This window comes from Dromiciops gliroides, chromosome 3 (assembly GCF_019393635.1).
Source record: "Dromiciops gliroides isolate mDroGli1 chromosome 3, mDroGli1.pri, whole genome shotgun sequence".
NCBI lineage: Eukaryota > Metazoa > Chordata > Mammalia > Microbiotheria > Microbiotheriidae > Dromiciops > Dromiciops gliroides.
Window position 1 is genome coordinate 603,741,291 of NC_057863.1, and position 15,461 is coordinate 603,756,751.

Genomic DNA, 15,461 nt, shown 5'->3' on the forward strand with positions numbered 1-15,461 from the left:
GCCACGTACAGACAGAGCCGTGACATCCAGACTAACTGACACACCATCATCTAGCCTCTACCCAAAAGACCTACGAGGACGGAGACCCGCCAGCTCTGGAGACAGCCCCTTCCACTGTGGATACTGCTGACTATTAGGGAGTTCTCCTCATTTGGAGCTCGACCGGCTCCTTTCTAAGTCCTTCCTCTAGGCAGAAAGGTGGGGGACTACAGGAGTGGGAGGCGGCACACACTATAAAATGATGTCATTCTGTCTTTTAGTTTTGCTTTGCTGAACTGTTGTTCTTTGTTGAGGGGAGGGTTCAATAAAACCTTTTAAAAGAGAGTAAGGGTAGAGCAAGAAAAAAAAATGAAAAGTAACCTGAATGAATGCCGTGTTATTATTTTTGTGATCGTGAACTGGAATTGACTGAAATGTTTGTTTTTTAACAATAATTAATTATAACACCATTGCATCGCTGGGGGAAAAATCCCCAAACCAGGAAAGATTCAAGCTAGACTCCAGGAAGTATATTCTACCTACAAAGGTGAAACACTTGAAGGAAATCTCAAAAGAGCCCAGGGAACCTCTTAGAGGTTTTGAAGAAAAAATTAAATACCCATCTTGGTTGAGTTGAGTACTTATGATGCTGGGACCCTTATTTTGGGAAGAAATTGTCCCTAAAGTTGTCCTCACCCCTCCAGTCATTTCTGCATGTTTAATTCTTATTTATCCTTTTAAATCCAATTCAGGTCCCAATCCACTGTGTTGTACTCTTTTTTTGGGGGGGGGGGCAATGAAGGTTAAGTGACTTGCCCAGGGTCACACAGCTAGTAAGTGTCCAGTGCCTGAGGCTGGATTTGAACCCAGGTCCTCATGAATCCAGGACTGGTGCTTTATCCACTATGCCACCTAGCTGCCCCCACTCCCCATCCACTGTGAAACCTTCCCTGATCATCGCAGGGTTAACTGTGTGACACGGCAGCCCAAGAAGCTGACCCTTTCCAAATATATTGCCTCATAACGCTAATTATCTTCTTATGAATCCTTCCTTTCTCCAAACAGATTGTGAGTTTCACAGGGGTGGGGACCATATCTTCTTCATATTCCCTACAACCAGTGTGGTGCTGGTAAATGTTTAACAACCAGCTCACTTAAAAACAAACAAAACAAACAACAAATTGGATCTAGACCGAACTTTGAAGTTTAATCTGCTTTACATTTTCTCCATCACTTTCTTAAGTCTGACGATCAACAAGACAGTAAATCAAGGCCTTATTTGTTCGTTTGCCAATTTCCAAGGTATAAATGCTCACATTGAAAATGTAACTATCAGCCCTTAGCACAAGCTGCTCCAGCACACCTAGTATAGTGCTTTGCAGATGGCAAGTACTTAAAATGCATTTGGTTGCCATTTTCTTGAGGGCTCAAAGACCCTTTTCACAAGAAAGGGAACATGTGTGTAGGTCCCTGAATGCAAGCCTAGCTGTAAAAGCTGCCTGCCTGCCTTGCTGCCACCACCATCACTCATGACACAGGTCAGGACGTCAGAGGAAGGTGGGTCAGGAGCTTTCTCCCTTGCTCTCCACAGAGCACCAGGTGTTCAGAGTATCCAAAGGGTTGCTCACTTACCCTTGCTGCACAGGCTGTAACTGCAAGATCACCTGGGTTTTGGTGTCTTCAGGGTTCTCTCCCTGGTTCCCTTCCGTCGGCACCACAACTACATCCCCCACAGGGACACTCACTTCAGCATTGGCCATCTTTCACATGAAGTCGGGAGGAGAACTCTGTAAGGGATGAAGCTCTATCAGCGACACACTCTGGTAGGAGAGAAGTCCTGAGAAGCCAGGGTCCTGGGGAGGCAAGCCCAGGGTGCAGCTTGGGGCTTGGAGCTTGGTAGGATGAATGCTACATAGGAACTGAGTGAAGCTGGGAGACGGATTCTTCTCCTTTTCCCAGAGGCTGAGTGGTATAGGGGTGATTATGCTCCCCAAGTGTCAGGATGGGGGAAAACCTATGTTTGTTCTAATGTATTCTATCTTTGAAGTAAATATTTCTTTGTAGAAACTCATCTGACTTAAGGAGTTAAATGGGACTGAGGTGCTTAGACCCTAAAACTGGGGGAATGTAATCAGTGGGAGCTTGAGAAGGACCAAAGAACCCTGGGGGAGGGGTGAAATGTGACACCCCCTGGCCTTCAGGCAGTGGGGACCAGGGGGAAAAACATCAGCCAGGGCAAAGCAAGCACCGAGGAAGGATCCCTGAGAATCTGAATTATGGAAAAGCTTCCCAGCGCAGAATAAAGGCTGTGGGAAGAGTGAGGTTTAGGCTCCCATCCAGCAAGCATGGGCGGGGGGGGGGGGGGGGGGGGGGGGGATATCTGTCATGTAAACTGTGTGCATAGATATTTTCTCCTCCCAAAGGGTACCTACTACATGCCAGGCACTGGCTAAGCTCTGACTCTCCACCATACCCTGTACAGCAGTCTGCACAGAGGGGATGCTCCACCAAGCCCTGCTTAGGGAAGAAGCCACCTAAAACTCAGGAATTTCGGGGAAAGCAGCAATTCACCAGAGGTCTGGTAGTGGGTACCACCTACCCAGCCCCATCCCTGCTAAGATCAGCAAGGTGCCTCACAGGTATCATCTCCTGGGACCATTCCAACAGCCCTGTGAGGTAGCTGCTGCCGGTAACTGAGGCTCAGAGGGGTTAGGTGACTTGTCCATGGTTTCTGGGTGTCAGAGGCAGGTCCTGACTCGATGTCCAGCTCTCTTTCCTTCACCACCCCATGCTGCATCGAATAACCCTACAATCAGGGGTGGGCTGGAGCCAGCTTGGACAGGCTCTGCAGAGCTGCTTGTTAAATTTTCAGTGTGACCATTTACCCCTCCGGAATTGGCAAACATGACAAATCAGGGCTTGATTTATTGTTTTGCTGATTGTCCAGACTTAGAAAGTGATGGAGAAAAATGTGAATAATACAGATTAAACTTAAAAGAATGTTGTGAGCATTTTTGTTTTCAGATATCATTTACCAGCACAGCCCTGCCTGTAATCCTCTTTCTTCTCATAGGGTTAGAGAGGTGATCTAGTACTACCAGATGAAGAAGCAGGCCTGGCGAGGGGAGGATCACAGGCTGACAGATCTGGGCCTGGAAGGGACAGCAGAGGTCATCTAGTGCGGCGCCTTCATCTTGCTGATGAGGAACTGGGACCCAGAAAGGTTGAGCAACTTTCAGGCCACAGAGATAGCAAGCCGCAGAGCCAGGCTCTGAGTCCCAGGCCTTCACCTGGGGCTCTTTCCACTTCGTGACCGCACCTCCAGCAAAGAGAGAAACCATGTTTTCTCTCGGCAGCCCCAAAGGGCTTTGATCTCTTCCCACTCTTTTACTTCCCCCCATACTCATTCTGTGGCCAAGGCCTGTCGATTTTGACCTTTGTAACATATCTAAATACACCCCCTTCTGTCCTCTGACCACACCCCTCTGGTGCAGGCCCACAAATCACTTCATGCCTTGATTATTCTAAAAGAGGCTGGGGGGCTCTGCCTGCCTCCCATCTCTTTCCACTCCAGTCCGCCAAAGACAGGTCTGACCAGGTCACTCCTCTATTTAGTAAAATCCTGTAGCTTCCTATGACCTCCAGGACTAACTATAAAATGTTCTGTTTGACATTTAAAGCCCTTTATAACCCTCCCCACCCCCGCCACACACACCCTTTCCTAGTCTCCCTATACATTACACTTCTCCCTGAAGGTCCTCTGTAATCCAGGGCCTCCTGGCAACTCCTTTTATCCGGGGCTGCCCCCCATTCCTGCAATTCTCTCCCTCCAGGTTTCCCTTAAGGCCCTACTAAATTGCCACCTTCTACAGGAAGCCTTCCCCAGCCCCTCCTTAATCCCATTGCCTTCCTTCTGTTGATTATCTCCAATTTATCCTGTATATGGCTTGTTTGTACAAGTTATTTACTTAAAATTCCTCCACTGGACAGAGACTGTCTTTTGCCTTTCTTTGTTCCCCCAGGGTACTTAGCGCAGTGCCTGGTACATAGTAGGTGCTTAATAAATGTTTGGGAAGCTAGGTGGCACAGCAGATAGAGCACCAGGCCCAGAGTGAAGAAGACTCCTCTTCCTGAGTTCAAATCTGGCCTCAGACTTTTAGTAGCTGTGTGACCCTGGGCAAGTCACTTCACCCTGCTTGCTTTAGTTTCCTCAGCTGTAAAATGAGTTGGAGAAGAAAATGGCAAACCCCTCCAGGATCTTTGTCAAGAAAACCCCAAATGGGGTCACAACTGAAATGACTAAATAACAAAATAAATGTCTATTGACTTATTGTAGGGGCAAGTAAGATAATAGGAAGGTAAGGGCCTTGAATGTTTCCTTTTGTGGAAAGCATGGTGCCAATACAACCTTAATAACTGCCTACTGAATTGAATTACTCTAGTCCAGAGTATCGACATGTTTTTTTAGTCCTGAGTAGGAAGATATCTATGGAAAAGAGTTAATTATGCCCCATGTACCACTCATAAGAACTAAGAGGAGGAAAAAAGGTAAGGAAGAAACTGAAAAAGGATGGGAGTAGAAAATGGGAGAGGGGCGGCTAGGTGGCACAGTGGATAGAGCACCAGCCCTGGAGTCAGGAGTACCCGAGTTCAAATCTGGCCGCAGACACTTAACACTTACTAGCTGTGTGACCCTGGGCAAGTCACTTAGCCCCAATTGCCTCACTTAAAAAAAAAAAAAGAAAGAAAATGGGAGAAAGAAACAGGGAGAGAAAGCGAGTTAAGAGGAAAGAATGTAGGATGTGCTGTTTTTAAATTGGGGCCACCTTTTGTTATTAAATGATGACTATGTGCCAGGCACAGTGCTAAGCACTTTACAAATATTATCTCATTCTCTTGTCACAACAACCTTGGGAGGTAGGTGCTATCATGATACCCATTTTATTTTATTTTATGGAGCAATGGGGTTTAAGGGATTTTCCCAGGGTCACATAGCTAGTAAGTGTCAAGTGTCTGGATTTGAACTCAGGTCCTCCTGAATCCAGGGCCAGTGCTTTATCCACTGTGCCATCTAGCTGCCCCCTATGATCTCTATTTTATTGATGAGGAAACTGAGGCTGAGGGATGTTAACTTCCCTAGTTCACACAGCTAGCTAGTAAGTGTCTGAGGCAAAATTTGAACTTGGGTCTCACTGCCTAAGTCCAGAGCTCTATCTACTGTGCCCTTTAGCTGCCCCTTACCTTATACCTAGCCTTATACCTCCCCCTAGACACCCATTTTCCAGTTCTAGGACCATAAGCAAACTAGTACTGCCCCAGCTACAGGAAGGGGTTTGTTAATTTCCTCTCCCATGGCTCCAGTCCAACCGAGCCCTTCCCTGTTCACCACTCCCCAATATAAGTTTCATCCATTAGCATCCAATTCCTTGAGGGCAGGGATTGTCTTCAATTTTTGTATTAGTATTCCCAGCATTTCCACAGAGCTTGGCATATAGCAAGTGCTTAATGATGCTTTTCCTTGTATTCAAAAAGGAGTGGGAGAAGGCCTCAAAAACACTTTGGTCTACTCCCATGACAGGCTTACTGAGAGATAACAAACATTTAGGACCTAAGGAATCGCCTTAGGAAAACAGAAGACCTGAAAACCAGCCTGTCCTTTTGCCTTGGCTCTTGGTTCTGATCCAGCCTTACACTCTTGGGACTCCCTTAGCAGACCTCTGTTTGCACCCTTCACCTGAAAGATGCAACTTGCTCAATGGAAATAGGATCAGGGCAAGCTCCCTTGGGGGGGGGGGGGGATTTGGAAAGGCTTTATCGAGGAGCTTTGGGAACCAAGCTTGCAGCAGCCCTCAAACTCCCAGCTCCTAAATTCTTTCTACCTCAGCTAATTTGGGCCCCAAAATACATTTGTCTAATACATCCCCACTGCAACTTGGGGCCATGCTGATTTTCATATTCTGGTTAAACTTGAAGAAGAACTGAAGCAACAGGGTGTACTAGTTCTTACTCTGAATTCCAAGTAAAACATGACACAAACATACTGACAGCTCATTAAGAACAGCTATACTAGGTCTGATTCTATTAGACTGCAAACCACGCGAGGGCAGGGATTATGTCTTACAGAAACTGCAGCTCCACAAGCAAGTGGAGAGTAAGCACTTAATAGATATTTGTCATATTGTTCTGGTGTATTGACTCATGATTCTTCCAATCTGTTATTTCATCTCTGGCACCAATAGCAAAAGTTGTTTTGAAGGACCCTACACTAAGCTAAGCTCAAAAGGTTAACAACTTGCTGAAATTCCTTACCTCTTCCCCCAGCTCCTTTTTGCTTAATACTCTTATATTTTATTCAATTCAACAAAAGTTCATTGGGTGCCTTCTTTGTGCAAAGTAATGTGGTTTGTAAACACCAAGATGGAAAAATTACCAAGGTGCCTTGTCTCAAGGTTGTTATGATCTAGAACCAGGGAGTAAAAACCACATAAAGTATAAAAGATGATAGAGCCAAAGCCTGAAATGGTTCAAGAAAATCTGAGACAGGTGACATCACTTTTAGCTAGGGAAGAGCCACCATCCTGGTTGAGTTGCTCATTCCTCTCTCCCCCCTCCTGCCTAACAGGTGCTTCAGGAGGAGAATGGGTCTGGAGAATAAAGCTGGGGAGTCTTCTGAATGGAAGTGATCAACAGTAGTCAGGGTTAGTGAATATATTCTTCAAAGGAGAGCTGAAAGAGAAAGAGGAAGAGTGGGAAACACCCACACTTTGAGGTGGGAATAGGAGGCTCAATCTGGAAAGCTGACTTGGGAGTGGTCAGACAGGTTTAAGAAGACCAGGAGAAAGAAGCAATAAGGAAGAGATAAAGGAAAACTGGGAAATGGCAATAACAAGTTCTTAGATTATTTGGGAAAGAGTTGTTTCAGTAGAGTGGTGAGGGTCAAAGCCAAACTGCAGGAGACTGGAGTTCAAGGGCTACTGAGGAAATGAAGGCGTGGAGCGTGGGCTATTTTTTTTAGAGGTTAGCAGCAAAGGGGGAGAGAGGAAGACAGCTCATGAGAAGTGGCTTCAGTCTTCTCAGTAAAGTCATATGAGATCACCTGCTGAGAAAGAGGAGTGTGAGGATGGAGCTGGGGGCCAGAAAAGAAAGGAGGTTTGTATTCATCAGTGTGGAGAGTGGGGTAAGGCAGTCAGTCAGAGGCTGACTCATAAAATATGTAAACCCTTTGGAAACCTATTTGCATGTCATGAGTGGTCATCATGAAGTGCTGAAAGATTAAAAACTGTAACATGTGCAATAAATGCTTGCCTAGTTGACTGATACATTTGATGACAGCAACAGAAATATTAATCAAGAGGCTGGGGGCTATTGTTTGTCAATCCCCCCCCCCAATCTGGAGAGGGATCTAATCAGTTTATAAAATCATACAGGGTAAAGAGAACACAGCCCCTTTCACTATGACCCAGAATAAGAGAATCCCTTAATTCCAGTGATAAGGGCTCCTGTGAAAGGAAAACACAACCTCCCTCCTTTCTTGGCAGAGGTGGAGAACTATGGGTGGAACATTCCACGTCCTGTCAGATTTGATTGATATGTTGGTTCGTTTTGCAAAACTGCCTTTTCTTCCCCCCCTTTCTTTGTTACCAACTCTCAATCTATGATCTTATGATGCTTCACTTGGTGGAAAGGGGGGGGAAGAATCTTCAAAAATGAAGGTCATGTGAAAACAAAAGATATCAACAAATTTTTTTAAAAAGAAAAATGCAACATTTTGAACAATGTAAATTTGGAAAAAATAAAAGTAATGCTTTCCTAAGTGCTGCTTGAAAATATAGCATTTGGTACCTCCAAAAAGTGGTACTAGTAGAAAACAGATTCCAAAAAGTCTAAGATTAATTTAATGGATGCCAAACCCACAATATGCTATTAACTAAAACTACATATTGAGAATACCCATGCTAACCTTTCGAACATTTATACTGCAGTTACCATAGATTTAGAGCTGAAGGAAACCTAAAAGTCATTTGGTCTATTCCTTTTATTTTACAGATGGACAAATTGAGGCCCATGAACGTAAATCACTTGCCCAAGTTAAGGTAGTAAGTGGGAAAGGGCTAGAATTAAAACCCAGATCCATAGATTAGATTCAGTATTCTATAAACAGTACTCCATAGGTCCTAGTGTGCCAGAGTATTAGGCTGATAAAACCAAGAATCTGCCCCAATTTGACAACTCTTATGTTCTCCTAGAGACACATCTGAGAAAGGGATGTTCCTCTAACACCCAAGAGGCCAGATTCTCAGCAGGTCATCGGAAACCAGCCCTTCTTACCACTGGAGCAACTGAAGGCAAAGCCATGCTGCTTTTCTGCTGAATGCAAACTGAAGTATGGCTGTTGTTCATGGCAACAAAAATTCCTGGGGCAAGATGGGAATGAAGCTCCACTGGGTAGTTTATGAAAAGGCATTATGGAAAACCCCATCCTGGTTTTAAAAGGAAATGAAAAGGGAAACCAAAGTGGTAGGAAAACTACACATTATTTCCCTGTTCCTATTCTCAAAAGACTATGATTGTTTAGATAACAAGTAAATAAATGGGAACTGACCTACTCAAAATTAAATTCGGCCTTTTGTGTTTCTCCTAAAAGTTACAGGAAAACAATGTCTAAACCTAAGGAATATGCTTATTGTGCTCAATGTAGCAAGGATATGTCTGGAATTTGAAGGATAAGAAGAGTAGTGATAATAAGGTATTTTGAAAACATTTAACCCAAACATCTATTTATTGGACTCCTAATAGCTAAAGTAGGGAAAACTTTAGTCTTTATGCTTGAATACACAAAGCAGTCTAAACTTGGCCAAATCTTATGTTGAAAGTGTGCTTGAGGCAGCAAGCCCTGACTTTCCCCCCCTACTTCATTCCTTCTCATTAATTCAATGCAAGGATCACAAGAAATTAAGTTACAAAGAACCACAGTCAAAATAAAAGCAAAGATTTTAGGAAAAGCTAAGCTTTCTGAATAGCTGTTTGGAAATCACTGCGTTAGATGGGAATAAATGAGTGGTCAACAGGGAGCTCTGTAAGGTCATCTTGCTGTTGTTTGTCCTTCATTCTCGAAGTGGACCAATGACGTCCGGAGTGATGTCTTGAAGTGAGGAAGAGTTGCACAAAGAGTCATCGCAGTAGGGTTTAAGGGATTACAACTTGAGTTAAAAGCCAGGACTTGAGGGCCAGAATAAGTCTTTGTGAAATCAAATGGCTGAATACACTGTAATGAATGAATGTGATAAAAGACTGTTGTGCAGAAAGAAATGACAAATGAGGAATTCAGAGAAATACTGGGAAAGTTATAAGAACTGATATAGAGTGAAACAGAGAGAACCAAAAGAATATACACAATTGCGACAATAGAAATGGAAAGACCATTCACAAGAAGTTGAATTAGGTCCTTCAAAAACCAGTCATGGTCCCCCACCTTCCTCCTCTCAGAGGCATGGGATGCCTGGGAAGAATGCTGTATAGTAAGACAGTTTCTTGTGCTTTTGCTTAATTGCTTTTTGTTATAAAGGGAGGGGGTTTAATTAAAGAGAGTAGGAATTGTGGAAATGATTTTTTAAAACTTAAAAAAAAACACCACTCAATTCCTTAAAGATTGGGGCATTTTCTCAATTCATTCTGCATCACCCTCAAGGTCAAGCAGAGTACCTAGCCCTTAACAGGGGATGGGGACTGGCTGAGATTTCATCACTTTCCTCAAGGATGAAGAAACTCCTACTAAGGCAACTCAGCACCTTCCTGGCAATTTATAGTCTTATAGTGTCCCCTAGGGCCCAGAAAGGTTAAATATCACACCTGGATGGCCAATCAAGGTTGAATTAAAATTAAATTTCTCGGGGGCAGCTAGGTGGCACAGTGGATAGAGCACCAGCCCTGGAGTCAGGAGTACCTGAGCTCAAATCCGGCCTCAGACACTTAACACTTACTAGCTGTGTGACCCTGGGCAAGTCACTTAACCCCAATTGCCTCACTAAAAAAAAAAAATTAAATTTCTCTTCCTCTCAAGATCTGACCTTGGAAGGCTTCCTTTCTTTCTTCATGGGATGGGTCCTTCTACTATTATCTTATGCTTCTTCCCTGACCTCCTCAAATAGCAGGGGTCCCCTGCATGCCTTTCCTTACATCCTGGAATGGGGAAGAGGGAATTCCTTCAATAAGAATAACTGACATTTACATAGAACTCTTTTAAAAAATCTACCATGGCCTTTACATTCATCTCCTCACTAGAGCCTTCCAACAACTGGGTAAGAAAGGTGCTGTAGGTATTTTTGTCCCCATAGGTTTGGAGAGGTGAAGTGACCAGACCCTGGTCAGAATTAGTGTCCGAGGAAGGATTTGTTCACAGGCCTTCCTGGCTGGATGTTCAGCCCTTGATACTCTCCAATGAAATCTTCTCCAAAAATGTTTCTCCATCCAAAATCCCAGGTCCACTTTTTCAATCCCCTGGGAGAGGAAATACCACATCACAGATCCAATCAATCAATCAATCAATCCACAAGCATTTATTAAGCACTTATTAAGTGTCTGGTGGTGAGGCGCCACCAGGGAGATGGAGTTACAAAGAAAAAGCAGCAACAATTCCTGCCTTCAAGGAGCTCACATTCTAGTAAATAACAACTTTAGAACTGAAAGGACAGTAAAGATCATTTCATCAAGGAGTTTTTAACCTGGGACCCAGAGTCTATGAACTCGGATGGGAAAACTTTTTTGTCTATGAATGCAGGCAACAAACATGCTGAAAAAAGGGCCACAGGCTTATTAAACGGGACAGTATTTGTAAAAGCGCTTAGCACAGAGCCTGGTACTTAAGTAGTCACTTCCTAGACCAGACTGCCAAAAGGGCCCAAGACACAAAAAGAGTTAAGAACCCTGATCTAGTCCAACAGCTTCACTTCACAAAGGAGCTATGTGGTTTGCCCAAGCTCACACAAGTAGTAGATGACAGTGAAAGGATTTTAACCCATGTCCCGATTCCACATGTGGTGCCCTTTGCACCACACTCTGCGGCCTCTGAGCAGACTGGCTTCCCTCCTTGGCTCCTCCAGCAGCCTTCATTCCGAGGCAGAAGCAGGCCTCCGCTACTTCTGCAGTTTATGACATGGCTGCCCATTTCATAACTGAAGGAGATGCTACATTTCAGTCACACCATCCTCGCCACTGGGATACTCTCTTCTCTCTTGGCTTTCCATTAGTTCAGCCCTTCTCAGTCAGTCTCCTTTGCTGGATCACTGCCTGTCAGGGTACCCCAAGGCTCTGTACCAGGTACTCTTTCCTTCCTCCCAGTAACCTTACCGGCTCCTAAATTCAATTATCTCTATGCAGATGACTCCCAGACCAATAGCCCATGTCTCTCCCCAGAGCCAGTCCTGATCACCAAATAACTATGGGACATTTCTTAATGGATGTCCTGTTGGCATTACTTCTCTTAAGGGCACCACCAGCCTTCCTGTCCCCCAGATTACCAACTGCTCAGTCTGGCATTTAATTCCCTCCAAAGCGTGCCTCTAGCTTACCTCTCTAGGCTCCCTTCCTGCACACTAGGCTTCAGCCAAACTGACCTAATCATCTGATCTTCCATCTTCTGTCTGGATGCCTGTGCACAGTCCCCCAACCTGGATCGTCCCCCTTCTCACCTGCAAGTCTTAGAATTCTTGGCCTCGAGTTCATGCGCTGCATCCTAGATGAGGCCTTTCCTGACTTCCCCACCCCCAACTGCCCCTTCTCTATTCCCCTGCAGGTACTTCCTATATCTTGTTTTTACTTTTCTGCGTAGTTTCCCACTTAGAATGTAAGTTCCTTGAAGGCTTTAAAAAAAAATACCTTTGTATCACAAGGGCTTAGCACTGTACCTGGCACACAGTAGGCACTTGATGATTTACTGAGTCAGTCAACAAGCACTTATTGTTTACTATGTTGAGAGAGAAAGCTGGCCTGAGTTCAAAGCCTGCCTGATACATATTGGATGAATGACCCTGACAAGTCAGAACACCTCTCAATGCTCTAGGCCAGGTGGTGTCAAACTCAAATAGAAATAGGGTCCCCTAAACTGTGCATAAAGATCCCCAAGGGCCACGTACTGACATAAGCACATATGAACTGTTTCCCAATTACATTTTAATTCAGTTAGGGCCTAACACCTCTTCTCTAGAAAACTCTTATAAAACTTTGAATTTGCAGGAGGAGAAGGCGCTGCCCAGCAGCAGTAGGATTCCCCTCTGGGAGTTAGCCTGATCAACAGCATCCCAAGTCAGGCACCCATGGCTCCCTCCCTCCCTGTACCAGGCACAGTGCTAAGTGGTGAGGGTACAAAGCAAAGTGAGAACCCTGTGTGCCTTCAAGGAACTCACATCCTCACAGGGGAAACACATGGGATAAAAGGAGGAGGGTAAGCTGGGTGCAGAAGGCTCCTACTACTGGGGGGTGCCCCCACCCCAAGGCTGGGAGAGACCTCCTACAAATGACAGGATTTAATGGATGAAATACTCTTAAGTAGATAAAACATGTTCTCATGAAGTTTAAAAATCAGAGTGAAGGTGCTTCCGAGGAAAGAGGCAACGTTCCATTTTCTACATGACCTGCCGTGGGAGCGCCCCTGCCTCCATCCCTGACCTGAGGGTCCTCTCCATGTACTCCTGGCTTCTTCTCTCACTTAAGAGGATCCTCCTTTAGCCCCCGACTCCCTGTTCTATATAGAAAGGGGTGCAGGCGGGGTCCTCTAAAAGCACTCCTGGCTCCTTCCTTGGTCTCTCTCCAGTAACACCCCCAACTCTCCCTGGCCCCAGACATACAGAGAAGGGGGAGAGGGTCTTCTCGCAGCACTCTGGGCTCTTTCCCTAACCTCTGACCTTGGAAGCACCGCTCACTTTTCCCCAGACAGAGGTGGGGGAGGGGTTGTCCAGCAGCCCCTTTGCCCACTTCCCTGCCACTTGGCAGAGTGGGCAGAGCACTGGCTCTGGAGGCGGAGGGCTTGGGTTCGAATCCTTGAAAGCTGGGTTGTCCAGAGGATCGAATGAGAGCTCATGTGTTAAAGCGATCGGCGCTCAGTGCAGTGCCCGACACACAGTAGGCGCTTAACAAACACTTACTCCCGCCCTGCCCTCCCCATCCTGGCTCTGACGCGTCCACCCGGGGTGACCTTGGGCTGGCCCCTCCAGCTCCCAGGACCTCAGTTTCCTCGCCTGTAAGAAGGCGAGGCGGCCGGACGCGATGGGGCCCTGGTTCCCTGCCACGTACGGGGCGCCCCGGCCCGGACCTCCTCCGCGCTCTGCTGCCCGGCCCTCCCCTGCCCTGCCTGGGCCCGGGGCGCGCGAGCTCTGCGGGGGCTCGCGCCGGGGGCTGGCGGGGCCAGGCCGGGCCGGGGGCGCGCGAGAAGCGGCGGGCGGGCGGGGGCCGGGCCGGGAGCGCGCGCGGCCTGCCTCCTTCCCTCCCCCCTCGGGGCTCGCGCGGCCCCGCCGGCGGCGGCGGCGGCCACGGCGGCCACGGCAGCGTCGCCTCGTCGCTCCCCCGCCCCCGTCACCCCCCCCCGCGGCGCCGCGACGTCCGCTCGCTCCCCCCGGCGGCGGCACGCACGGGGCGTGGGGAGGCGCCCGCGGAGGCAGCCCCCCCGCCTCTCGCCTCCCCTCCCCCTCCACGCTCGCCTCGCCTCCCCTCCCGCCGCGCGGCCCCCGCTCCCGCCTCCGCCCCCCACCCCCGCCGCAGCCCGCGCGCCCACCCCTCCCCCCTCCTCCTCCTCACCGTCTCCGGCGGGCGGGCGGCGGGCGGCGAGTTCGGGAGGCCGACGGAGCATGCGCAGAAACCGCCGCTGCCGCAGCCACCAGCGCCGCCAGTCCGGGCTTCAACACTTCCGGCCGCCGCCAGGGAGCTGGCGCCTTAAAGGAGCCGCAGCCCTTTTTGGGGCCTTCCCGCGAGAGCGCTCCCTTCCTCCTCTCTCCTCCCTCCTCCCCCGCCGGACAACTCCCTGCTGCACTGACCGAGGAGACGCGCTCGGTGCTTGCTCACCTGCTTGCACTCGGGGGACACTCACACGCCCCACACCGCCCGCTACACACACACAACACTCCGACGTCTGCAACACACTATCTTACAGCGTGCAAAAAACTCTTCCAGCTTGTGCACACAGAGAACGACCCAACCAAAATACACAACACGCTCTGACACTTAGACATCCCGCGTCCAATAGTCCCAATACGCACACATTAGCTTGCAACCTGCAAAAATCCGCTGCAGCTCGCAGAAACACACTCCAAAATATACACACTAGCATGCAACACAAAGCATTCCAACAAACACTCTAGTATGCAACAACAAAAACCTTCCACCGTAGATACACACTAGCATGCAACACAATGTGTTCCAACACACTGGTGTACAACAACAAAAACTTTCCACCGTAGATACACACTAGCATGCAACACAAAAAATTCCAATACACACTCTAGCTTACTACATACAAAAGCCCTCTCCAGCATATGCTAGAGTGTGTATATACACACACACTATATATATATATAGTGTATATACACACACTAGCATACAGCACACACAAAAACACTCCAACCTATACAACACACTTCAACACAGAAAAATGAACTCCCTCCAACATACACTAACACAAAAACACTCCAGTATATATACACACACAACACTGAAACACCACAGAGTTGGTATACAACACATAAAAACACACACTACAGCACAATACACAACCCTACTCTGAGCACATACAGACAAGACAACCCACTAACATACATACAAAATGCACAGACCCAGGATACCCACCTGTAGGCAGGATTGGCACATGCATGTACAACAGATCAATGCACAGACCACAAATAGCTTGCCTGACAGTTGAGCTGGTATCTTATCAAAGCTGCAGGCATGAATGAGGGTGTCATTCAATTCTCCGTCATCCTGTGTAGAAATTATATAGGCCTTGTCTCCTCATTAAATGCACAAACCTGCACCTATGAGCTGAATGAGACAGGGTCCCTGCCTCACAAGGACCATTAGACTATGAGCTCCTTGAGATGAAGGACTGTCTTTTGCCATTTTGTGCTTGGCATGTAGGCAGTGAATAAATATTGACTGATTATATTTGATTATAGTTGAAAGCAAGACTTTGAGGTGACATCAAGGTGATTAGTATGTGGTGGAATCACTGTGAGAAGTAGAAGGCGTTTGGGGGTTCTGAGAAAGAGGGGGCAGTGTGACAGTGTTCAGAGAAGGTTTCATGGGGCAGGTGATAGGATTATCACTTTGACTGGGACCAGAATGAAAGGGCACTCCTTAATTCTTCCTTTAGCTACTCAGTCATCAAAGTTCAGAAAGTTCACACCTCTGCAGTGAGAAGGTTAAGATTAGATCAGTTAAATTAAAATGACATCAATCAATTTGTCAACAAGCATTTACTAGCTTACTTTACAAGCATT

The 15,461-nt window shown here is 47.0% G+C and overlaps 1 protein-coding gene across 5 annotated transcripts in view; it reads right to left on the reverse strand.

Moving 5' to 3' along the window:
- GMEB1 (glucocorticoid modulatory element binding protein 1) overlaps positions 1-14,096 on the reverse strand; it is a 39,410-nt gene extending 25,314 nt beyond the window's left edge. The window contains exons 1-2 of one of the 5 annotated variants that reach the window (XM_043997424.1): positions 14,032-14,096; positions 1,612-1,766 (exon numbers count right to left, since the gene is read on the reverse strand). In XM_043997424.1, coding sequence (XP_043853359.1) covers positions 1,612-1,739 — 128 coding nt within the window. In that variant the 5' untranslated portion in view covers positions 1,740-1,766; positions 14,032-14,096. Of the gene's footprint in view, positions 1-1,611; positions 1,767-2,578; positions 3,608-13,118; positions 13,276-13,767; positions 13,871-14,031 lie in introns of those variants that run through there. The other 4 variants (XM_043997422.1, XM_043997421.1, XM_043997423.1 and 1 more) reach the window with 4 other exon arrangements.
- Positions 14,097-15,461: the final 1,365 nt, after the last annotated feature.